The sequence below is a fragment of the Muscardinus avellanarius genome (assembly GCF_963383645.1).
Source record: "Muscardinus avellanarius genome assembly, chromosome: 16".
In the NCBI taxonomy this organism is placed as follows: Eukaryota; Metazoa; Chordata; class Mammalia; order Rodentia; family Gliridae; genus Muscardinus; species Muscardinus avellanarius.
Window position 1 is genome coordinate 67748403 of NC_137802.1, and position 24216 is coordinate 67772618.

The 24216-nt window shown below is 54.3% G+C and overlaps 2 protein-coding genes across 3 annotated transcripts in view; both read left to right on the forward strand.

Moving 5' to 3' along the window:
* Nucleotides 1-451: 451 nt before the first annotated feature.
* Nucleotides 452-5280, forward strand: RPL38 (ribosomal protein L38). Its single transcript, XM_080712419.1, has 5 exons — nt 452-518; nt 657-688; nt 809-869; nt 4611-4733; nt 5220-5280. The coding sequence occupies exons 2-5, from the start codon at nt 686-688 to the stop codon at nt 5243-5245; spliced, it is 213 nt and encodes a 70-aa protein (XP_080568545.1). The 5' UTR covers nt 452-518; nt 657-685; the 3' UTR covers nt 5246-5280.
* A 5065-nt stretch (nt 5281-10345) lies between these two features.
* The window catches only part of TTYH2 (tweety family member 2), a gene marked incomplete at both ends in the record, with an annotated part of 37429 nt that continues 23558 nt past the window's right edge, over nt 10346-24216 (forward strand). For both annotated transcript variants that reach the window (XM_080712616.1, XM_080712617.1), the window contains 2 exons: nt 10346-10474; nt 18521-18693. In XM_080712616.1, coding sequence (XP_080568742.1) covers nt 10346-10474; nt 18521-18693 — 302 coding nt within the window. The remainder of the gene's footprint in view (nt 10475-18520; nt 18694-24216) is intronic.

Below are 24216 nucleotides of genomic sequence, written 5' to 3' on the forward strand. Positions count from 1 at the left end.
AGTAACACACACACACACACACACACACACACACACACACACACACACACACACACACACAGGAATTCTCTGCCTACGTATCCAATCTACACCGGTCTAGTGAATCTCAAATAAAACCTAGCAAAGCCAGACTGGGTCTTGAGGAGCTTGAGCGTAAAAAAGCAAATAATAGAGTGGAGGGAGTTATCTAAAGAGGACATAGATGCAGAAGGCCGGCGGAGGAGAGGGAAGAAGGCCAGGCGGAGGGTCAGCAAGCAGCGGGGCGGTCCAGGGCTTCATGAGCTGCACTACCAACCTAGACCAGAAGGGGGCAGGGCTGCTGAAACAAGAAGGGCGAACGCATTATATTTCTTGACCCTTGGCGGACACCGTACCCAGTTTCCTCTGTTGGGAAGGTTTAACTGCCCGGAACCGGAAGTCTCGTTCTTTTCCGTTCCTTTCGGTTCTTGGCGCCTGCTGTGAGTGTCTCTGTGGCGGTACTCGGGGGAGAGGGGCAATCCGGGGTAATCCACAGCCAGGTGCGGTGTGGGGACCCCAGGTTTCCATCGAGGGTGCTGGGGAGGAGGACGGAGTGCGATGGGGCTGGTATTTCGGTGCCGGGAGGGGAAGCTGGGTGTGGGCCGCGCCCTGTTAACGCCGAGCTCCGTTTGCCGCAGGTGCCTGCCCGCGCTGCACGCCCGTCGCCATGGTGAGTCCGGCCTCTTCCCGGGGAGGCCCGGGGCGAGGGGGGACGGCCTTCCCAAGGGCGCCGTGCCTTGGCCCTCACCAGGGTCTCTCTGTAGCTTACTTGCCCCCTTTTGCTTTGCAGCCCCGGAAGATTGAAGAAATCAAGGATTTCCTGCTCACGGCCAGGCGGAAGGATGCCAAGTGTAAGTGGAGGGCGAGGCGGGTCAGCACGCGGCGGGAAGCCCGCGGGCCGGTGCGGAGGGGAGCTCAGTGCTCATCCCCTTGTCTGCGGTCGACTGAAGACCCGGCAGGGGCCACATCCCAGTAACCCCAGCTACCGAGGCAGCTGAGCCGGAGGACCCAGCCACAGCAGGGGCGACTTTGCGAGACCCCGGTCTCAAAATGCAAAGGACTGGGGACGTAGCGCTGTGCACAAGGTTCTGCGTTCAGGGCCTAGCATCGGTTTTTTTTTATTATTATTACTATTATCATTTTGTATATGGAATAGGTTTTTCTTTTTTCTTTTTGGTGGTTGCACTGGGGATGGAACCCAGGGGCCTTCTACCTCCGAGCTACACTCCCAGACGTATTTTATATTTTAATTGGAAACAGGGTCTCTTAAGCCAGGTGAGGCTGGCTTCGAACCTGCACCATCCTCTTAGCCTCCCAAGCGCAGGGATTACAAGCGTGCACGCCAGGCTCTTTTTTTTTTTTTTTTTTAATTGTGTGCTTGGTGTCAGTAGAACCCTGTTGGACTGGCCTGTTGGGGTGAATTGAGCACCGGCCGTCTCTGGGGCTGTCAGTGGCAGTAGCAAAAGATGGTAAGCAAGGGAGAGGGAAGTGACAAGGGCAGAGAGAGGGCCAGGTGTGTGTGTGTGTGTGTCCCAGTACACAAAACAGGCTGTTATCTTTGCTCCTCTGGTACTGCATGAACTGGAGATAACCTGTGGCAACAAGTAACATCCAGTGGGAAGAAGAATCCATACCCCTGGACATGGGGACAGCCGGTGATGGTGTGCTTCTGCGTATGGTCATGCTGCAGAGAGACTGTCAGTCAGCTCGACGTTTAACTCAGCTTGTCACTTCACGGCCTGCCAAAGTCCCAGATCTACCAATACTGGGCTATTCTCCTGAGTTAAATATGGTGCCATCTTTAAAACTGGCTGTCAGCCCGGCTTGGTGGTGCACACCTGTGATCTTAGCTACTCCAAAGGCTGCGGCAGGGGGATCATAAGTTAGAGGCCAGCACGGGCGACCTGGTCTCGAAATAAAGAGCTGCTAATGTAGTTCCGTGGTAGAGTGAGCGCCAGCTCATCCGCATTGCCACAGAACTAAATAAATAAATGCAGTGGCGACGGGAGCTGCATCTTGTGTTTGTGCCTGGCAAGATCGGTGCGTGAGTCGGGTTAGATGTGACAGGTTAAGAGTCGGGTTAGATGTGACAGGTTAAGAAATATCAGTTTGGAGCCGGGTGTGGTGGCGCACGCTTGTAATCCCAGCCAGCATTCGGGAGGCTGAAACCAGAGGGTCACAGTTCGCAAACAGCCTCAGCTACTTAGGCCCTCCGCATCTTAGTGAGACCCTGTTTCAAAATAAAGGATAAAGGTAGGGCAGGAAGTGTGGCTCAGAGGTCAAATGCCCCTGGGTTCCAGACCGGGAAAAGAAATATCAGTTTGGGAACCTTGTTTCAGGTAGTGGCTTATGAAAATGGGGTTGTGGTACAAAAGATGTTCAGCCGGTGTTAAATAAACCTTTTTAAATATAAAATACAAGAGAGTTTGCTCTTGGCTCTTTGGTGGGTGGGGGAGCTGGAGATTGAACCCAGGGGCATTCTACCTCCAAGCTACACTAACCACCTCCAGCCCTATTTTACTTGTCTTACAAGGTCTCACCAAGTCGCTCAGGCTGGTTGGAACCTGCAATACTCTTGTCTCTTTAAGCATAGTTTATTGGCATTAGACACATTCACATTGTTGTGCAACCAGCATCCTTGCCCATCTCCAAAAAACTCATCTTTTAAAACTGAAACTTGGTCCCCATTAAACCCTTAACCCCCGTGCCTTCTGTCCTTACCAACCTACTCCCGCTCCCCCGTGCTGGGAGTGAACCTGGGGTGCTCTGACTGCACTACATCTCCAGCCTCGGGGCCTGTGCTCCTCCTGTCTCAACCGTCCAGCTGTGGGGGTTACAGTTGTGCACAGCTACGCCAGGCAGCACTTTCTATACCTGGGTTTGACTGCTCTTGGCCCCATTGGCGGCAGCATTTGGCGTTGGCCTCTGTGGCTTATTTCGCTTGGCATGATGTCCTCGGGGTTCATCCCCGTTGCAGTGTGTGTCGCTGGACGGGTGAGTGGTCAGAGTGGATCGCCAGGCTTTATTCCACATTCACCAGCTGGTGGGCTGGGCTGGCTGCTTCCGGGGTTTGGGTGTTGATCGTGCTGCAGTGGACGTGTGTGCAGATGTTTCTCTGGCCGTTCTTTTCAAGTCTTGGATATATATCTAGAAGTGGAATTGCTGTGTTGGTTCTTCGGCGTGGTGATGCTGAATAGACACTTTGAAGAGAGCCATATGTCTTTAGAAATGGGGTTCAGCTTAGTTTTCAAGAGTGAAACAGCTGCTGGAGGCTATGCATTATGGTAGGATGCTGGAACGAATTGGCTTGAAGGGAATTCCAGGTGTCTGCATTCATTAAAAATATGGGCCAAGGCCACCAATGGTTGGCGGGCTCTGGGCCACGTTTCCGCTTCTTGAAGCGCTGCGCCTTCAGCAGTTACTAGCAGAAGTGGAGTTGCAGGATCGCGGTACAAGTTAATCTGCTTTCATGAGGGTGAGTGCTGTCTGTTGGGTTCTTGGGTTGAAGCACTGTGCACTTCACTGCTTTTATAACACTGCGCTGCCGCCGCGTCTTGAGTGGTTTTTAAGGAAGTTGCAACAAGGGATTTGACAAGTACATAAAATGGCCAGCTCACTCCTGGGAAAGCAGATGTCCCCCAGCAGCCACCTCGCTGCCAGCCGGATAGAGGGAAACGCAGGCTCTGCAACTTCAAGTCCTGTCCCAGGGGCTTGGGGGTGCTTGTCTAAGCTGTGATCCCGTGGCAGGATTGAGAAGCCCTGTGCATGCAGGTCTTCCAGAAGAAGAAGCTCAGTGTTACTGCCCCAAAGTGTCAGGTACCTGCAGACCTTCCGGAGGGGAGTTAGTTATCCCCCCAGAGAACTGGTCTCCTTTCTTTATGAAGTATTCTGTCCCTTATTAAAAAGTAACATTAGATCAGTGTGGAATGTTGCATGATACTGTTTTCAATGTCCCAGGTGCACCTGTTTTGGGGAGTTCTTGTGGGGGTGATACTGAGGATTGAACCCAGGGCCATGCTACCTCTGAGCTACATCCCCAGCATGATTTTATTTATTTGGAAACAGGGTCTCATTAAGTTGTATAGGGCCTTGCTAAATTGCCAGGGCTGGCTTTGAACCTGTGATCTCCTGCTTAGCCTCCCAAGTACTGGGATTACAAGCCAGGGCCACCACGCCCAGCTGTGCCTGTGTGTTTTTGTTTGTTTGTTGTACTAGGGATGGAACCTCTGGGCTACACTCCCAGGCTATCTTATATTTTATTTGGAAACAGGGTCTCACTAAGTAGCTGAGGCTGGCTTCAAACTTGACGGATCCTCCTGTCTCAATCTCCCAAGTACTGGGATTATAAACATGCACCACCACGCCCCGGCTGTGCAAGTGAGTTAAAGTTGAGTGAGCCAGGCGCAGGAGTGTCAGGGGGGGGGGGGAGCGAGACTGGAGGCAGAGGGGCGGGGCAGGTGGGTGGTGCCTGTGACTGGCAGGGGTGTTGGCCAACCAGTTGCCAGCACCAAGTGCTTGCGAAGCCTGTGAGCTGTATCTATTGAAACCTGTCTTCTCTGATAGTTTTTCATTAATTCTGATCTCCTCGATAGCTGTCAAGATAAAGAAGAACAAGGATAATGTGAAGTTCAAAGTCCGCTGCAGCAGGTACCTGTATACCTTGGTCATCACAGACAAGGAGAAGGCAGAGAAACTGAAGCAGTCGCTGCCCCCGGGTGAGTGTCAGGCCCAGGGGTTCTGTGTGGCCGCTGTGGTTTAGTGCGTGCTCTTGTCGACGGTGCAAGGGATGGGTGTTGGTGATCCTCAGGTTAGCCTGGTATCAGAAATGGCTTCCCTTGCTAGAGGAAGTTTATGCCCCATTGAATTCTCCTGGCCAGCTGAGCGTGGTGGTGCACGCCTGCAATCCCAGTACTTGGGAGGCTGAGGCAGGAGGCTCATAGCCTCGGCAATGTAGCAAGACTCCGCAACTAGTGAGACCCTGTTTCAAACCAAAGAGTTGGGATATAGTTCAGAGGTAGAACCCCACCACAAGCAAAGAGATTCGGGGTAATTCTTGTGGCTGCCTTGCACGCGGGGTGCTGGTGCTGGCGGTCCCTAATTGCCAGCTGAGGGAGCCAATTAAATCTGGGCCAGGTCTGGGAGTGTTCTTATCAAACGCCAAGTTAAAGTTCTCTAACGCGCCCCTTTGTGTCTCCCTCTAGGTTTGGCGGTGAAGGAGCTGAAATGAGCTGATTTGAACTGTATTAAAAACTTTATAAAGTGTCGGGTGTCCTTTGTCTTTGGGAATGGGAAGGATGGTGGGTCCTGATTGCTTCCTCCTTGTATCCCTGGATCTTGGGCTGGGATCTCAATTCAATGGACAAATAAAGCTGCTATTTCTCTCCCCCCCCCCCCCCCCCAGTACTGGGGATAGAATGCGGGGCATTCTATCTCCCATCTACACCCCTCAGTCAGTCCTACTTTTATTTTGAGATAGGGCCTCACAAAGTAGATTAGGCTGGCCTGGCCATGAGCTTGTCTCAGCCTCCCAAGTGTTGGGATTACAAGCGTGGCCATCATGCCCAGCTAACAGCCAGCCCTTGGTTAGTCTAAATTTGAAAGTGAGCAGAAGAGCAAATGACCCTGGAAATAAGCCATAAGCACCCCAAGACCTAGAGGTAGTTTAGAGAGGATGAGCTGCCCTCTGGGGCTGCTGAGAGCTCTTGGCGAGCAGCTGCACGCTGAGCTGCTGCCCTTGGCGTCGGGTTGTGTCGAAGCCTCCTGCCCGGTTAGGGGCTGTTGGTTAGAGGCTGGCGATTCTCCTGCAAGATGGGAGTTGTGGGTTCAGTGTGGTGAAGGCAGGGCCGACAGGGAGACTCAGGGCAGCCCACAGCTCGGCTTGAAGGGCGCGGGCTCAGGAGCAGACACACCCCAGGCTGGGGAGTGGAGCTTAGAGCTGAGGGCTCTGCATGCTGGCTCCTGCTCTCGAGTCCCTATGGGGCCCTGGCCACCTGGCTGTGTGGTCCTCTTCCTGCTACTGGCCGATTTGTGTGACTTGGGGTGGTGGTGGTTTTGTGGTGCTGGGGCTCGAACCCAGGGGCATTCTGCCTAGCTGGCCGAGGCTCTCCAACCTGCCATGCCCAGCTTGCGTGGTTTTGAGATCTGCCTTCACCTGTCTCCTCAGGTGGGAGTAGCCATGTTAATACCTTCGTCAGTGGCCTCAAATGAGTTAATAAGTTAATCGTTTTTAAATTTGGGAACTCTAGGTAAAATTCTGATTGAGTTATGGTTTTTGCTTAGGCTGGCCACAAGGTGGCGCCGCGCTACAATAGCCCGCAAAGACTGGGAAATGGTGACTTAGAATTTACCTGAAAGTATACGTGCCTGTGATGGGTTTTTTCTTAGCTCTGATTTTAAAAAGTGCTAACCAGGTATGATGCTGCACCTTTATAATCCGAGGATTTGGGAGCCTGAGTATCAGGTTTGCAGCCAGCCTCTGCAACTTTATGAGACCCTGTTTGAATAAAAATGAAATTGGGCTGGAGGTGTAGCTCAGAGGTAGAATGCCCCCGAGTGTAATCTCCAGAACCACGGGTGATGAGCCATGTACCTGGTATTGTGTTAGGTGTTCAAGCCAGTTGTAACACTAAGGTGCTTCTGTAAGAGCTTCAAGGCTAGGAGGTTTTTTGATCCATTCAGACCTATTAAAAGACACCAGGTTTGGGCAGGGCATGGTTTATAATCCCGGTACTTGGGAGGGCAGAGACAGGTTCAAGGACAGCCCCCACTACTTAGACCCTCCACAACTTAGATCGGGCTGGGATTGTAGCTCAGAGGTAGAATGCCCCTGGGTTCTAGCACCAGAGGAAGACACTGGCTTTGTTTACTCCAGGAGAGGGAGCTCAGTAGTTTACAGGCCAAGATATAGCCAGCCATACCATCGGTAGCCCTCATCCTAAAGCATTTAGGAGTGTGTCCCATCTAGAAAAGGTACCCGTCCGTGCAGTCCTCTACCAGGGCTGTGCCCGCTCACCTGAGGCACTTTCCTGGTGGCCAGGACCGACTCCAGCGGTTCTGGTTAAGTGGGTGTTTTCAAACTCACTGGGCAGCCCTGCTCCAGAAGTCAGCTATGCCACGCCTGCCCCACCCCCAGTCACAGCTGCTACTGTCTCCTAGGGGAATGGCATCCTTGTAGCTCCAGTCTGATGGACTGGGAAGGTTTGTAGCAAGTAGGGCAGCTTTAACCTGTGTAGGCAGTGCTGGGAGGGCAGGGTGGCCTGTGACTGCATCCTCGGGCCCTGGATCAGGTGGTGCCCACTGTGGGCAGTAGTGGGGGTTAAAGGTCAGACCGTTCCCTGGAGCCTTCACTTACCAGTATCTTTACCCATCATTTCTCTTAGAGGTGCTTAATTTGAAAGTGAATCTACAGCTGGGCGTGGTGGCGCACACTTGTAATCCCTGCGCTTGGGAGGCTGAGACAGGATTGCACGGGTTCGAAGCCAGCCTCAGCTACTTAGGCTTTCAGCAACTTAGTGAGACCCTGTTTCCAAATAAAATATAAAAAAGGTCTGGGAGTATAGCCCGGAGGTAGAAAGCCTCTGGGTTCCACCCCCAGTACCACCAAAAAAATAATAATAAAAATAAAGTGAATCTACATGTGAATTCAAACATTTTGACAGGCATTCTATGAATTTTGTGTGTGTGTGTGTGTGTGTGGTACTGGAGTTTGAGCCCAAGGGCTTTTTACCTCTGAGCTATATGTCCCCAACCCTTTTATCCATTTTTGTCTTGTTTTGAAACAGGGTCTTCTTAGGTTGTTGAAAGTCTCACTAGGTTTCTAAAGCTGTCCTCAAACCTTGGGTCCTCCTATCTCAACCTCCCAAGTGCTGGAATTACAGGTGTACACCACCACAGCACAGTTCTATGAATCTTAAACCTTTACAGCTGTATAAACACTTCTCAATCCAAAGAACATTTCCATTACCCCCCAAATCCCTCCCCAATCCCTGACAAGCAGCCAGAGTGGTCAGGGCTGCCCTGCAGTTCAGTGTCCACTCTGAGTCCCCAGACTGGATTTCCCCAGGGTCTTGTTCCTCACTCTGCGAACCCGATCCCAGGATACCCTAGATGACCCCCTCCCCTCGTCAAATCATCTCACGGTGGTTCTTTAGGGAACTTCCCCAACCTCCTCCCCTACATACCAACACAGGGCTCTTCAAAGCACTTACCAGGTTTACAAGATCAGAACAGGCCTCCCTGACCAGACTCTAAACACCAGGTGGACAGGAATGTGTGCTTTATTTATCACCGTACCCCCTAAAACATGCCTCGTAAAATGGTGAATTAGTGAAAGGATCCCCAAGGGGAGAATGAGCCAGTCCTCGGCCTCCTCTGCCCCAGAGTTGATATGTGTGGGTAAGATGGCAGCTGTGCAGCATTAGGAAGACCTGGAGGAGGGGCTCTGACCAGGGCAGGCCTCTTCTGGCTCCAGGAACTATTTGTTTATATTTTATACTGGGGATTGAGCCCTGGGCATTCTACCTCCAAACTACACCCCCCAGCCCTATTTTTAAATTATTTTGAAACAGGATCTCACTGAGTTGCAGAAAGCCTCACTAAGTAGCTGAGGCTGTCCATGAACAGCAAACCTCCTTAGCCTCCCAAATGCTGGGATTACAAGCATGCATCACCTCGCCCTGCAGTATTTATTTTGAAAGGTCTCACTAAATTGCAGAGGGCCTGATTAAGTAGCTACGGCTGTCCGTGAACCGTGATCCTCCTGTCTCAGCCTCTCAAATGCTGAGATTATAAGTGTGCACCACCATGTCCAACTACATATATATATATATATATATATATATATATATATATATATATATTTTTTTCCTTTCTTGGTGGTACTGGGGTTCCTAGAAACTCTTCTACCCTGGGGCTACACTCCCAGACCTATTTTATATTTTTACTTGGAAACAGGGTCTCTTAAGCCAGCGAGGCTGGCTTCGAACAAGTGTCATTCTCCTGTCTCTGCCTCCCAAGCCCGGGTTTTAGAAGCGTGCGCCACCACGCCCTGCTACATATATTGTTTTAAAACAGGGTCTCAGCCAGCGTGGTGGCCCACACTTCTAATCCCAGGCTTCTAATCCCAGCATTTGGGAGGCTGAGACGGAAGGATCAGCTGCTTAATGAGGCCCTCTGCAACTTAGTGAGACCCTGTTTCAAAATAAAGAATAAAAAATAGGGCAGGGGGTGTAGCTCAGAGGTAGAATGCCCCTGGGTTCCATCCCCAGACACCCTCCCCCCCCCAAAAAAAACAGGGTTTCACTGGATTGTTGAGTCTAGGTGCTGAGGCTGGTCTCCACTCTGCAATCTTTCTGACTCAGCCTCTAGTGTACTGGGAAAGGCTACTGCCCCAGATCCCAGGCTCTTTGATGGAGTAGTCTGTGGTCTCCCCCAGCCCCCGCCCCAGCAGCGTTGTTTGCAGGGCACCTTCTTCCACCCAGTCGCCTGAGCTGAAGACCCCGGGGTCCCTCCTGGGTACCCTTTCTCACCGAGTCTGCCACATCTCTACACACCCTGAGGCTGGTTTTCCAGCTTTGCCTCCAAGTCCGATCCAGTTGAGACGCCTTGGCCTGCCCTCACCTGACCTCCAGCCTGAGCTAGCTCCGGTCACTCCAAGCTGTTTGCAGTCTGGGAACTCTGTAAGCAGACTGAAGGCCGAGGGCTCTAGGGGCCCCACTGAGCGTAACTGTCCCGGGAAGCTGCCCCACCCGATTCCGATTTCACCCAAAGCCCCCTCTAACCTAGCACTGACGAAGCCTTCCCGAGTGGGCAAGGTGCGCTGCCAAAAGAATCGAGCAACTTTCCTTGCTCGCCAAAACACCCGGTCCTCACTCCGGATGTCTTGCAGACAGACAGCTGGAGCCCCGAGGGCAGAGACCAAGGCTTATTTCTGAGAATTTAGGAGTGAGCCGGGCTGAAAGCCGCTCCCTCCCCCGTCCCAATCTACTCACCCTCTGACAAGCCCAGGGGACCACCCTGGCCTCTCAGGACTGCGGGGGGCACTCGCTCCCCTCGGCCCTGAGGTGTGAAATCTTAAGCAGCAGCCCCGGGCTCTCCCTCCTCTTCCGCCCATCCCGCCAGGACAGACAGACCCCAGGCTAGAAAGCAGCCGCTAGCTTCTGGGCTCAAGCCCCGCGGCTCAAAGGCGTCTCCGGGGCGGGGCCGGGGCGGGGCTAACTCTCTGGGCTGGGCGTGGCCCGGTCCGGGTGGGCGTGGCCCGGTGGGCGTGGTCTCGCGCGTCCCGGGCCGGCGGCGGCGGCCCCGGCGGGCGGCGGCAGTGGGGCCAGCCATGCCCGCGGCGCGCGTGGAGTACCTCGCGCCCTGGTGGGTCGTGTGGCTGCACGGCGTCCCGCACCTGGGCCTGCGCCTGCAGCCGGTGGACAGCACGTTCAACCCGGGCGACGAGAGTTACCAGGAGGTGAGTGCGCGCCGCGGGGAAGCCGAGCGCGCCCCGGAATCCTCCTTTGGAGGTTCCAGCGCCCCGCGCGCTCCTTCCGGAAGCGGGCGGCCCGGGAGAAGTTTGGGCAGAAAGTGTCTGGAGCCCCTGCTCCCGGCCCCGGCCCGCAGGGTTGGGGGCTCCTGCCCAGACCTCCGCCCCGGCCCCTTCTGGGAGGCTCCAGGGCGGGGGGCGGCGGGGGCCGCCTCCCTGAGAGCGCAGCCAGGCCACAGCCGCTTGGGTTGTGTTTGTGTTAGGGAAGGGAGGGAACGTCCGATCATCCCCATCTCGCGCCGTCGTCCTGAGTTCCCCCTTGGGTCGGCAGCCAGCCTCCTCGCTTTGTCCTCTTTTGGGGGAGCTGCCCGGTCCCTGCTTCCCCCACCCCCAACACACACACCCATAGCTTGGGGGAGCTGGAATTCTGGGGTCTTGGCTTATGGACTCCTTGCACTTTGGCCCTCCCTCTGCCGGTCTCTGCACCCCATAGGCAGGGCCAGGGCTCGGGCTCCTTCACCTCTCTGCTCCCCAGACTGAGCCGCTCCCCTGCCTGTCTCAGGTGTGGTCCAGCCTACCCTGGCCCCTGCTTCCTGCCTGAGTCAGTTCCTTTGATTGGGTCAGAGATATCCAGGGGCTGGGCAGCCCAGGATGAGGCCCATCTGTCCAGAGCTAGGTGTACATCTCAGGACTTTGACCCCAATGGCCTCTGCCTGCAAGGTCACGATAGCCCAGTCCCCTGGTGTCGGGCAGTGGGCCACGCTGGGCCTCCCTGGAGGCTTGCCCGGGAGTCCCCTGCTTGCCTCAGCCACCTCCAGGCCTGCTCCTTAGTGCCCAGGGATCCTAATCCGGCAGGGTGTCCACTGCCCGAGAGCCAGGGCCAGTGACCAGGAGTCTAATAATACCCTTGTGCCCCAGCTGCCTTCGGGCCCTGGCAGTTGGTGCCTGCCCTTCCAGGAGGAGGGTAGAATCGACCTCTTCCTGCTGATGGGAAACTGAGGAGCCTGGAGGCCCTGCAGTGGGCCCGCCCCTCCTCTCCCAGACCCTGCCAGGGGAAGGAGAGGTTCCCTGAGAATGTGGCTGCCTGGGGGTAGCTCCAGGGAATCTTCCTCTCCTGATGAATGCATGAAAAGAGGCGGATATGATTTCAGAGACAGCTGTGTTATGGGGGGGAGTCCCAGATCCTGCAGCCGGGTCCCAGTACTGTTTTTCTCCTCTCTACTGGAAGAAATCTACACTCCCAGCTGGGTCAGGAAGACCCCCGGGTGGGGGAGGGGTGGTAAGGACACTCCTGGCTTCACTACCCCCCAGCACTTGTCTTGCCAGCAGCTGTGGCTGGTGGGACCTGCCCCTGCCCTAGCGACCCTGAAACCCGTGAGTAGGTGGAGCTGAGCCAGAGAGACCCACTCACAGCCAGAGCCCTTGTGCTCCAGGGGGCATCCACTTCCTGTCCTCACTGCACCTGCTCCATCCAGGTCCTGCCCACAGTGGGGGCAGGCGCTGCATGGGCAGTGAGTGCAGTAGACCTGGACAGAAGTCTGGCTCTGGGTGGCTCCTGTCTGGGCCATTTCCCCTGTAGTCTGACCAGGGGTCTCTCCCCAAACGCGGGAGTCTGGAAGCTGGTTGGTTCCGATGCCCATGGAGCGCCTTCTGCTGTCAAGCATACTTGACTGGAGCCAAGACGAGGATAGAACTGGGCAGTGGGGCTGCGGGAGCAGTCGCTCTCCTGGGCACCGGCTGTGGCAGGGCCAAGGGGCTAGGCGCAGGGCTCTGCCATCCCACTGGCTGGATTGAATTCCAGTTCTAGCGCTGTGTAACCGTGGGCAGATGCCTTAACTTCTCTGAGGCTTGCTTCCCTTGTCTACAGTTACTGAGATATTCCACGTCACTTCATACAGAGGCTCTCACAGTGCGTAGGACCCATGGATACAAACCATTGGGTGATGCTGGCCCTGAGGCTGCATGTGTCCAACATAATATCCTGTAGGGAGAGAAACGAAAGAGCTGGGGGAAAAAAAAAAAAACACATGGAAGGGGATTCTGCTCTTGCTCCAAGTGTTCAGATGAACAGGACAGGCTTTTAAGTGTGCAGCAGAGAGTAGAGAAGATGGCGACAGGAGGGCATGGGTCTCACAGGTCGGGTAGTGGCTGCATCGATGGTCCGTGGGAGCACCAGAAGATGCCCTTAGGAGCAGGTGCCCTGGGGGGCTGAAAGGTCCCGACCAGGTTCAGTGGTCTGTAACCGCTTCCCGATCCTACCTCACCTGTGAGTTCGCAGATCACACAGGGGGAGCTGGTGCCTGGCCTGTCCCAAGCCCCTACGACCCCTGCGTGGAAAGGAGACCCCAGCCAGCCGTGTGGCCACTGAGCAGTGTTGGGGACAACAGAAAGGGCACCTGGCACTACACCCAGCTGTGTCTCCAGTGTCCACCTTGACCGGGTATTAGTGCCATGGTCAATCCTCAGCCCCCCAGGGGACTGGACCCCTGAGCTCCTGCACGGGGAGCCTTGGTTGTCCACCCATTCTCCGAGACAAGTGCCAGAAGGTGGAAGGAGATGTTTCTGTTTTGTTTTGGGTACTAGGGATTGAACCCAGGGGCATTCTGCCTCTGAGCTGTGCCCCCAGCCGTGTGTGTGTGTGTATGTATGTGTGTGTGTGTGTGTGTGTGTGTGTGTGTGTGTTTCTGGGGATGGGGATTGAATCCAGAGGCATTCTACCTTTGAGCTACAACTCCCAGCCTGATTTTTATTTCTTATTTGGAAACAGTTACGCATGTTTGCTAAGAGTCTCACTACTTGCTGAGGCTGTTCTTGAACCTGTGGTCCTCCTGTCTCAGCCTCCCAAGTACTGAGATTACAGGTGTGCACCACCATGCCCTGCTCTATATTTTTTATTTTGAAACAGGATCTTGGTAGGTTGATGAGTCTCACTACTTGGCTGAGGCTGCCCTCGAACCTGAGATCCTCCTGTCTCGGCCTCCCAAGTACCAGGATTACAGGCGTGCCCCACCATGCCCCATCTCTTTTCTATTTCTTTCTAGATGTAGTTTTTATACTTGGGCATGTGTTTTCCTGTGCCTCTGTGGGTGGTTCGGTTCATAGACCCTCCTGAGAGTCCCAAGTGTGGGGGCTGGTTGGAGAACTACAGAAGACCCTGCTCTGGCCAGGAAATAGATCTAAAGAGGACAGACCCAACAGCCCAGCTGGGACAGGAGGAAGCCCCATTCATCCAGTTCTGAGCACTGAGTCACCAGTCACCAGACAGTCACGCCAAGACCAGAAGAGGGCCTGGGGGGCGCTCTCTCTGGATGCTCTGGGCTCCCCGCCCCTGATTTCAACCAAGGCTTGCTTTCCCTGGGGCTGGGGCTGGGGCTGTTGTCTGTCTCCATCCAGTACAGAAGCCCATTGTGGTCCAGCTGCAGTGACCCCCGGTTGGTCCTGAGTTGGTGTCCTCCACTCTAGTTTTCTCCTTACGAAGTGACAGACCAGTAAGAACCGATGTAGCTTTGACATGGGGAGAGACAGACCTGAGCATTGATACCTCTGCGCACAGTGCAGGGGCTCTGGGGCCCGGCTGGGAGGTGGCCAGGGCCGCAGGGAGATGGTCTTTCCTGAGCTCTGTCCATCAAAGCAGGAGGGCTGTGAGCAGAGCTCTAGGCTCCCGCTCCCCCTCCGTGAGCATGGGGACTTGGGCGTTAATTAGGAGCCAGAAAATAATTGCCTATTAAAGAGCAGCAGGTGACAGGCACAGTTGGCTGGTCGGTGAGGCTCCCCTCCCTCCTCCTCGCTCCCCTTCCTCCCCAGCTTCAGGCTGGTCCTGGCTCTCCCAGTCAGCACCCTGGGAGGGCAGGGCTCCGGAGGCCCGCAGCTAACCAATTCTGGGTTTCCCTGGGCACTGCTGCACTGGGCCACGCTATCAGCAACCTAACTGAGGCTAGCCGCCCAGCGTGGAAAGGCCCCAGCCCCAGAACCCCAGGGCAGCGGCAGAGGACCAAGGAGGCCGGGCAGCCGGAGGAGGCTTGTGGGAGTCTGAAATAGACCAGCCAGGCGCAGGGACTTTGCAGGGGCGGGTTTGGAGGAGTTGAAATGACACCAACCTGCATCTCATCCTGACCACTTCAGGGAAGATGCTCGCTTGCTGGGTGGGACACGGGGCTTCAGCGGTGTGTCCTGTTGGGGGAGATACCAGAGTGGGGTGGTCCAAGGTGTGGGTGTTAGCAGGGTTGCATTTATTTATTTATTTTTGCATTACTGGGGATGGAGCCCCGGGGACATTCTACCTCCCAGCTACCCACTAAGTAGCTGAGGCTATCCGCAAACCGCAATCCTCCAGTCTCAGCCTCCCAAATGCTGGAATTACAAGTGTGTGCCACCATTCCCGGCAGCCCTTTTTATTTTGAACTAGGGTCTTGTTCAGTTGCCCAAGCTGGCCTGGATTTTTTTTTATCTTCCTGCCTCGGTCTCCTGAAGCACTGGGATTGCAGGAGTGTGCCACCATGCCTGGTTCCGTTTTTAAATTATTAGAGTCAGGTGTGCTGGCACATGCTTGTAGTCCCAGTGCTTGGGAGGCTGAGACAGGAAGATCACAGCTTCAAGGCCAGCTTCAGCTACTTAGTGAGGCCCTCTGTAACTTAGACCTGTTTCAAAATAAGAAAAGATCAGCCGGGCGTGGTGGCGCACGCTTGTAATCCCAGCATTAGGGAGGCTGAGCCCAGAGGATCGCAGTTCACGGACAGCCTCAGCTACTTAGTGAGGCCCTCTGCAACTCAGTGAGACCCTGTTTCAAAATAAAGAATTAAAAAATTGGGCAGGGAGTGTAGTTCGGAGGTCAAATGCCTCTGGGTTCCAGCCTCAGACCTGAAAAAAAATAATAATAAAATAAATAAAAAATAAAAAAAGATGGAACTGGGCCTCATCTTAGTGAGGCCCTTTGCAACTCAGTGAGACCCTGTTTCAAAATAAAGAATAAAAAATAGGGCTGGGGGTGTTTCTCAGAGGTAGAATGCCCCTGGTTTCTATCCCCAGTACTGCATGCAAAAAAAATTAAAATAAAATAATAAAAAATAATAAAAATTGGGGCTGAGAGGGCTCAGAGGTAGAATGCTCCTGAGTTCAATCCCCAGTACTGCAAAAAAAAAAAAAAATTGGGAATTTTTACAGAAAGACACACAATGTTAAGTGTGCAGCTGTGAATTTATTGTGTGTGTGTGTTCACACGCGTGTGTGACACCGTCCTGGTCAAAGCATACTTTCAATCTCCCACCATAGCTGCTGTAGCTCTGTCCGCACCCCTACTGCTACAGGTGACCCCTGACCTCACACAAAATATACTTTGAAACTACAGTCTCTGTGAGCTTGTTGCCCCCTCTTGAGACTCATCTGCCTGGTGTGTAGCTGCTATTCCCTTTTGGTGGCTGAGTAGTATTCCTTTGAGCTACCCCCAGCCCAGTTTTGTTCCTTATTTGGAAACAGGGTCTCCCTAGGTGGATGAGAGTCTCACTACTTGCTGAGGCTGTCCTCGAACCTGCAATCCTGCTGTCGCAGCCTCCCAAGGCTCACAGGCGTGCGCCATCACACCCGGAGCTGTTTCATTTTATGACACACAGCGTATATCTTTGTGTATGTGGGCAGAGAGGGTGCCGAGAGTCAACCCAGAAATGTTCCCTTGCTCTCTAGTTTTTATTTTGAACCACAGCATCTCACTAAGTTACTGTGACGCTGACCTCAGACCTGTGATCCTCCAGCCTCAGCCTCCCAAGTCCTGAGATCACAGACGTGCACCGCTGTACCCGCCTGGCGTGTGTCCAATTGGCGGGCATCCAGGTTGTTTCCGGGGTGTAGTAAAGCTGCTGTGACCTTCACGTGTGGGTCCTGGGGAGGGGGCACGAGCTCCCCTTTCTGTCGAGTGGCATTGCTGGGTTGCATGTACATGTTGCCCTGTACACGTTTGCAAACAGTTGAGGGGATCCCTGAGTTTTAGCAGTGGGGCCATAGGGCCTGGGCAGAGGTGGCCAGGACAAACGGGCCTTTCTACCCACTGAGGCTGTGTCTTGCAGGGCTCTGCAGAGCGACTCCATCTGTAGAAAAATTTAAGCTGCTGGGATACATGAAGAATTAGTGGACACTAATCCCCTGTTTCCAGACCTGAACAGGATCCTTGTCACCCTGCATTGAGACCCTGCATTGCTCCCAGGAGATGCAGGTGCAGGGGTCCCAGGCCAGGTTGCGCAGACCCCCACCCACGCTGGTCTGTCACCTTGGCCTGAGGAGGTGGGCTGGGGACCGGGCAGTGGGCAGCGACTTTCTGCTGTCACAGGGCAGAAGTGTCCTCTGTGGAGACAGGTTGTGCTAATGAGGGTCGGCCGTCCTTGCAGTTGCCCAGAGGCGGGAGCGGGTTCCTGGTGGTGAGAGCCGTATCTTAAGTCGAGTCCATCTGCGTGTTCCCATCTTGCCTGCCCTCTCCTGGGCTGACCTCACATCCCCACTCGTCCCTAACACTGAGCCACCTGTCCTTCCGGGGTGGCCATCATGGGGCTGGGCAGCTGAGCTGGCACAGGGAAGGGCAGGTGGCTCCTGCAGATGTCCCACCGCGTGCCCTGCCCTCCCTGGAAAACAGCCGCCGGCTTCAGAGGCAGCCGCTGGCACGCTCTGTGCTGAGGTCACTCTTGTGCAGTGTCCCTCTTAGGCCCCAGGTCTCCCACCCTGCTGACCGCCACCACCAGCATCCATGTGCCTGACACAGGCTGTCGCGATGGGGATTCTGGGTGGGGAACCGCTCAGGGACACGTGGGAGGTGGCGTGGAGGGGGCTGCCCGCTCAGGAGACTGACCTAAAGCCGGGCCGGCCCTGGCTAGCGGCCACCAATCCTGGGACCATCTGGTGTCCATCTGGCCAAATCAAGAGATTGTAGGATGTGGCGGGGGCTCCCAGGCCCCCTGACAGGCAGCGGCTCCCTCCTCAGGACACTGAGAGTGCTGGTGCTGGGTATCCTGAGGATTGCTGAGCTTGCCGCTGCCACTGGACACAGTGGGAGGGACACCACAGGCCGATCCTGACTCGCTCCCCAAGACAGGGCTGCTCCTCGAGGCTCTGGACACGCCCCAGCACCTACACAGATGGTAACGGGGCACAGCGAGGCCCTTTGCCGGGAGGCAGCAACACATGCACCAGAACAGTCGTCCCCTCCTGGCCCCGTCTCAAGCCCACTGGTGTCCAGGCCCTGCCCAGCTCGTCTCTTCCAGGAGGCCCCTGGTCCTCACAGACATTCTCTTTGTGTGTGTGAGTGTGTGTGTGTGTGTGTGTGTGTGTGTGTGTGTGTGTTACTGGGGTGGGACCCAGGGGCTTTTCTACCTCCGGTCTATATTCCGAGACCTATTTTATACTTTTATTTGGGTGTTTTTTTTTTTTAAGATTTAAAGAAGTTTATTAAAAGATAGAAATACAGAAAATAGAAATACAGCCCCATGCCAAAATAGCATGAGGGGGTGACTTGAAATGAATACACCCATACTTTTATTTGGAAACAGGATCTCACTAAGTTTCTGAGAGCCTCACTAAGTAGCTGAGGTTGGCTTCGAACCTGTGTGATTCTCCTGTCTCAGCCTCCCAAGCGCGGGGATTACATGCGTGCGCCACCACACCCGGCTAACAGACATCCTCTTAACTGTGTGTCGTGGCCCGGTTGCTCATCACCGCAGCCCCGGCTCCAGGGGCAGGTCCTACCTGGTCTCCTGAGCTGTGACTCAGCTTGTCATCAGGCAGGGCCACCCCTGGTCCTGCCCAAGTCCATGTGTGCGAACCAGCAACGTGGGCCAGGCTTGCGAGGCTCTGCTCCCTCCCCAGCCCTCAGGACAACCGAGCCAGCCCACCTGTTCTCCAACACCCCTGCCGAGCACTCTGCTTACAGAGTAGGAGCTGTAGTCATAGAGGACAGAAGGACAGAGGGGTGGGATGGAGGACAGACGTACAGTGCCACCCCTGCTCCCAAGTCCACGTGAGACGTTCAGGGCTGAGAGCAGGGTGCTCCCGTTCCAGGCGCTGCTGTTCCTGGGTCTCCTGGCCGCCGTGTGCCTGGGCCTGAACCTCGCGTTCCTCACGGTGTACTTGGTGTGCGCATGCTGCTGCAGGCGGGACCGACTGGGGCAGACCAAGCTGCATGGCTCCTGCTGTGTCACCTGGACGGCGGTGCTGGCTGGGCTCATCTGCTGGTGAGTGTCTCTCTGGGCATGCTGGGGGCGCAGCTCAGTCTGCGAAGAGACAGGCTGGGAGGGCTGGATTAAGCCACCTGTATTCTATCCACGGTTCACCTGTGGCCATGAACCCCCATGGCCCCCAAGTGTCCCATTACTGGCCACGTTCTCCTGACCGAGCTCCTGCTACCTGGATGAACATGCTTATCCCCAGAAAGAATGCTGTCCCTTTCTGGCCAAACATTGGGAATGAGATGCCTGAGGTGGGGGGGTCTACAGAGTGGTCTCCTGGTGGCCCCAGCACAGAGCCACACCCGGCCGCCATGCTCGCTGCTCTCTGGGTTGATGGGGTGGTGCTTCCCAGTGGGCCTCTCTGCTCCCTGTCCCTGTCCCCTCCCGCCTACTGCCCTGGGTCCATGATGTCAGAAGAAAGTCGGACTTCAGCCCTGATCGACCCATCTCCTTCTGAGATCAGTAGCGTTTGCTATCATTGGGCAGTTCTTACTTGCTTTGAGTAAGGAAGCATGAATTTCTAAGGTGGTGGAAGACACGTGTGCCAGCTGTTTGCAGAAAATACGGTGTGCTTTCCTAGGTGTTTTTTTTTTTTAATCTATAAAGGCTTTTCCAAATGCCTAGTGTTGCCTCAAGATGCTCCTGGGTGGCCCTAGGGCGGGTGCCCAGTCCTTGCACAGGCCGGGAGCCTGCCAAGGAGGACTCCTGGGTCCCGGTCCACAGGGCGCTCTTGAGCCATCCTTGCCCTGAGACAGGCAAGAAAGGCCGGAAGCGCGAGCCCAGGGAGGGGTGGGGCTGGCTGAGAGGGAACTTAGTCCAGGGCAGGAGCACGAAGACCAAAATGAGCCCAGCCGAGAGAGCAGGTGACAGCACAGGGCAGCCCGGGAGAGGCTGGACCCAGAAACAAAACCCTGGTCCCCGGCTTGGGGAACCCAGATAAACATGTGTGCACGCGTACTCGCACACCAGACTACAAAATACAGATCCAGAAAACCACCTAGACTTACGTAGGGTTCTGTCCCAATAAACCCACTCTAAGTTGAAAATACCATTAATGGCAAAATATAATCAAGCTGGGCGTGGTGGCGCACAGTTGTAATCCCAGGTCTTGGGAGGCTGAGACAGGAGAATCACAGGTTTGCAGCCAGCCTCAGCTACTTAGTAAAGTCCTCTGCAACTTAGTGAGACCCTGTTTAAAAAAAAAAAAGATAAAAATAGGACTGGGGCGTAGCTTGGAGGTAGATGCCCCTGGGTTCAATCTCCCCAGTACAGAAAGAAAGAAAGAAAGAAAGAAAGAAAGAGAGAGAAAGAAAGAAAGAAAGAAAGAAAGAAAGAAAGAAAGAAAGAAAGACCAACCTATCAAACATCCTAGCTTATCCCAGCCCACCTTAAACAGGCCCAGAGCTTTTTTTAGCACTGGAGAATTGGACCCAGGGGCTTATCTCTTAGCTACACCCCCAGCCCTTTTTATTTATTTATTGTGTGTGTGTGTGTGGTACTGGAGGTTGGACACAGGGGCATTCTGCCTCTGAGCTACACCTCTAGTCCTATTTTATTATTTGGAAACAGGGTCTCACTAGGTTGAGGGAGTCTCACTGCTTTTTAGACTGTCCTCCAACCCGTGGTTCTCCTGAGCCAGCCTGCAGTGAGATTACAAGCATTCACCGCCACACCCGCCACACCTGGCCTTTTTTTATTTTTAACTTGGGGGCATTCTGCCTCTGAGCTACACCCCTAGCCCCATTTTATTCTTTATTTTGAAACAAGATCTCACTAAGTAGCTGAGGCTGGGCTGAGAACCTTTGATCCTCCTGTCTCAGCCTCCCAAATACTGGGATTACTATCATGCCTGGCTTATTTTTCAATTTTGAAACAGGGCTGAGCCTGACCTTGAACCTTTGATCCTCCTAGCTCAGCCTCCCAGTACTGATTGGATTCCAGGTGAGTGCGCCATGCCCAGCTCCCTCTGAACTTCTGTATTCACCTGTCATTTGACATCTTATGTAATACAAAGCCTGTTCTGTATTGAAGTACAAGTACCTCATGTGATGTATTGACTAGCTTAAGTCAAGTTAACCAGAAGCCAGGCCCTCTGGTTAGCACAGAGGGGCTCCCCGGGTGACAGACGGCTCCGGGCCAGACAGCACAGTGGACACTGAAGTCTGCAGTAGCAGGAGCCGCTACTACTGCAGGCCAGAGGGACAGCACGGGTGGCCCTGACCCATGGCAAGGCTGGAGCCACCACCCAGCGGCTTCTGCAGAGGAGCAAGCACCCTGGCTCCTCCCCCCCTCCAGGCTCCCAGGGCCCCCACTGGCCACACCATGGGGACTAGCTGTCTGGGCAGCCTAGGATTCAGGGGAGGGACAGACTGAAGGTGCACGGCCCGGGACCAGTCTGGCTGGTGTGACTGGTAGGGGGCTGCAGGGCAACATGCAGCCTAGTAGGAGCGCGTGTCCTGGGCGGGGCATCCATGCACAGCTGGAGAAGGAGCTGCTGAAAGTTGGCCCAGGCTCTGGCTTCGTCACCTGGATGGGGGACGAGGTGCCACCACAGAGATGCAGGACATGGGCAGGAAGCCGGGCACAGATAGTCAGGTGCCTTTTGAAACATCCAAAGAGCCTGAGACCCTGTTTCAAGAGTAAAGAAAAAATATGCAGGGTGTGGTGGCTCCTGTTTGTCATCCCAGTACTTGGGAGGCTGAGACAGGAGGATCACAAGTTTGTGATCCTCAGCTACTGGGTGAGGATCCTCCCAGCCTCAGCTGCTCAGTGAGGCCCTCTGGAACTCAGTGAGACCCTGCTTCACTGAGTAAAAAAAAAACCAAAAAGAGGGCTGGGGATGTAGTTCAGAATAAAAATAAAGAATATAAAGAGTTAAAAACAGAGAGAGACAGACAGACAGACAGACAGACAGACCTCAGGATGTAGTTCAGTGGTAGAATGCTCCTGGGCTCAGTCCTCAGAACCATAAAGAAAAAAAAAATTAAGAAATAAAATGAGCTGGGGCTGGGCTGGGCTGGGTGTGGTGGCGCACGCCTATAATATCAGCACTTGGAAGGCTGAGACAGGAGGATCACACAGGTTCAAAGCCAGCCTCAGCTACTTAGTAAGGCTCTTTGAAACTCAGTGAGACCCTGCTTCCAAGTAAAATATTAAATAGGTCCGGGAGTATAGCCCAGAGGTAGAAAGCCCCTGGGTTCCACCCCCAATACCACCAAAAAATAAATTAATTAATTAAAAAATAAAAAGGAAGCCAGATGAGACACACACCTGTGATTCCAGTACCTGGGCAGCTAAGACAGGATGATTGCAGGTTCACGGTCAGCCTCTGCAACTTAATAAGACTCTGCTTTTAAATTTAAAAAAATAAAAGTCTGACCACGCAGCCTCAGTGGGCCGAGTAGGGGCTGCTTGTGTGGGGAGGCAAGCAGAGAGGAACGGAAGAGATGCTGAGGAAGGAGGAGGAGCGGGTGTGGCGGTACAGGCCTTTAGTCCTAGATTAGGGAGGCTGAGACAGGAGGATCACAGGTTCAAGGACAGCCTCAGCAAGCAGTGACCCTCATCCTAGTGAGTTGCTATTTCAAAATAAAAAATTTTTTAAAGTTAGGGCTGGGGTATAGCTTGGAGGTTGGGCTCAATCCCCCAAGAGAGGAGAAGGGATGGGAGGTGAAGCCGGGGACCCAGATGGGCAGAACATGTTGAATTCTGCTCCAAGGATCTGGTGGAGGAGGAGAGTGATCCATAGGGAATGTGAGCTGGGGTCCTGTGCTTGTGGCCCCCTGTTTTGTAGTAACAGTGGTGTTCTGTTTGGGGATCGTGGTGCCGGCACACCGAGGAGGAGGCAGAGTGACGTCATTTATCCTGCCTTTTCCCTTAAGTAGAATTTGTCCCCAGGTGGCCCAGCCAGGAGGGACCCAGAGCCTCTTGTTACTCAAGGCAGGCCAGGTGTGGTGGCACACACCTGTTACCTAGATGCTCGGGAGGTTGAGAGAGGAGGATCGCAAGTTCGAGGCCAGCCTGGGCAGCCGTGTGAGACCCTGTCTGAACATAAAAAAAATCCAGGATTACACACTTCTGTAATCCCAGTACTTGGGAGTCAGAGACAGGATCGCAGGTTCAAAGCCAGCCTCAAATACTTAGTGAGATTCTTAGCAACTTAGTGAGGCTCTGTTTCAAAATAACAAGTAAGCCAGGCGTGTTAGCACATGCTTGTAACCCCAGTACTTGGGAGGCTGAGTCAGGAGGATCACACACCGGAGGACAGTGTGAGACTCAAGTAAGTAGCAAGATTCTCAGCAACCTAGTGAGACTCTGCTTTGAAATAAAAATAAAATAGGGTTAGAGGTGTAGCTCAGAAGTAAAATGCCCCTGGGTTTCAATCCCTAGTGCTATAAAAAAAAAGTAAAAAGGGCTGGAGGTGTAGCTCAGAGGTAGAATGTCCCGGATTCTGTCGCCAGCACCGCAAAAACAAAACGCAACAAAAGACGACGGTACATGTAGGCACGCGTGCACCACCGCCCTGTCTCCCGGATTAGTGTTTGGCATGAAAACTCAGGAGGTACCTAATCAGTCTTGCTGCCTTCGTGAGTAGGGTGGGTCAGATAGAAGGTGATCGATGACAGGAGGCAGGATGTGAAACGATTTGTCCAGGCCGGAATTTTGGACTGAAACCAACCAGATGAAATTTCACAGAGATCGATTTCAAGTTCTGCTTTTGGTTAAAACTAAATAAAAATCAATACAGCAGTATAGGAAGGAGGAGAGCCCGCGCGTAATAGCAATTCCTGCAAAGAAATCCAGGCTCTGTCTGTAGAGCACAAGGTCAGCCGGGTGGGGAGGGGCAGGGCACAAGGTCAAGTCAAGAAGGAGAGGGGCTAGAGCTTTAGCCCCCTGGCTTGAGCTAGGGGAGCTTGAGTGCCCTACCAGAGCCTGCATTAAGAGGGACGCTGACCCTGTAGATATCTGGAGGGCCGCGATGACATACCAGAGTCGGCAGACCTTAGTCCCAAGGACATGTGTCTGGCTGAGGAGAGAGGGTGACCTGGAGACCACGTGGCAGAGGCCGTCGGTGTCCTGAAGAATTGGAGGACGAGCGAGGACCCTGAGGACGGGTGGGTGGAGGCTGCTGGAACCTTGTGGCGAGGTCCTGCCACCTCCTGGCTGCGGGGGGACATCGGGAAGGTGGACAGTGGCCTGAGGGGAAGAGCAGGGGTCAGCCCGGGCGTGTGTTCTCACTAGACCACAGCTCCTAGCCCATGGCAGTCCCCTGGGAGGCTGTGAAAGTGGGGGTGTCTGGGTCCCACCCAGACCTGGGCCTAGGTCCCCTGTCTTTCGTAGTGAAAGCCACAAGACAGCTTTTCCTGTTGCCCCATGAAACGCGCTGTGGAGGCCGGTCTGCTAGGGACAAGCCGCCTCCTGCTCTGTGCCAGTCTGTTTGGGGTCCCTTAACCTTCACTCCCAGACATTATCTCACCCCAACCCCAGAAGGAGTTCCTCGGCTACAGTCAGAGGTGTTTACAGCAGCTTTAT

Excerpts from the sequence above, each read along its gene's own strand:
- RPL38 (XM_080712419.1), top strand. Across the intron at positions 870-4,610 it reads CAGGCGGAAGGATGCCAAGT|CTGTCAAGATAAAGAAGAAC; the intron begins GTAAGTGGAGGG and ends TCTCCTCGATAG. Across the intron at positions 4,734-5,219 it reads GAAGCAGTCGCTGCCCCCGG|GTTTGGCGGTGAAGGAGCTG; the intron begins GTGAGTGTCAGG and ends GTCTCCCTCTAG.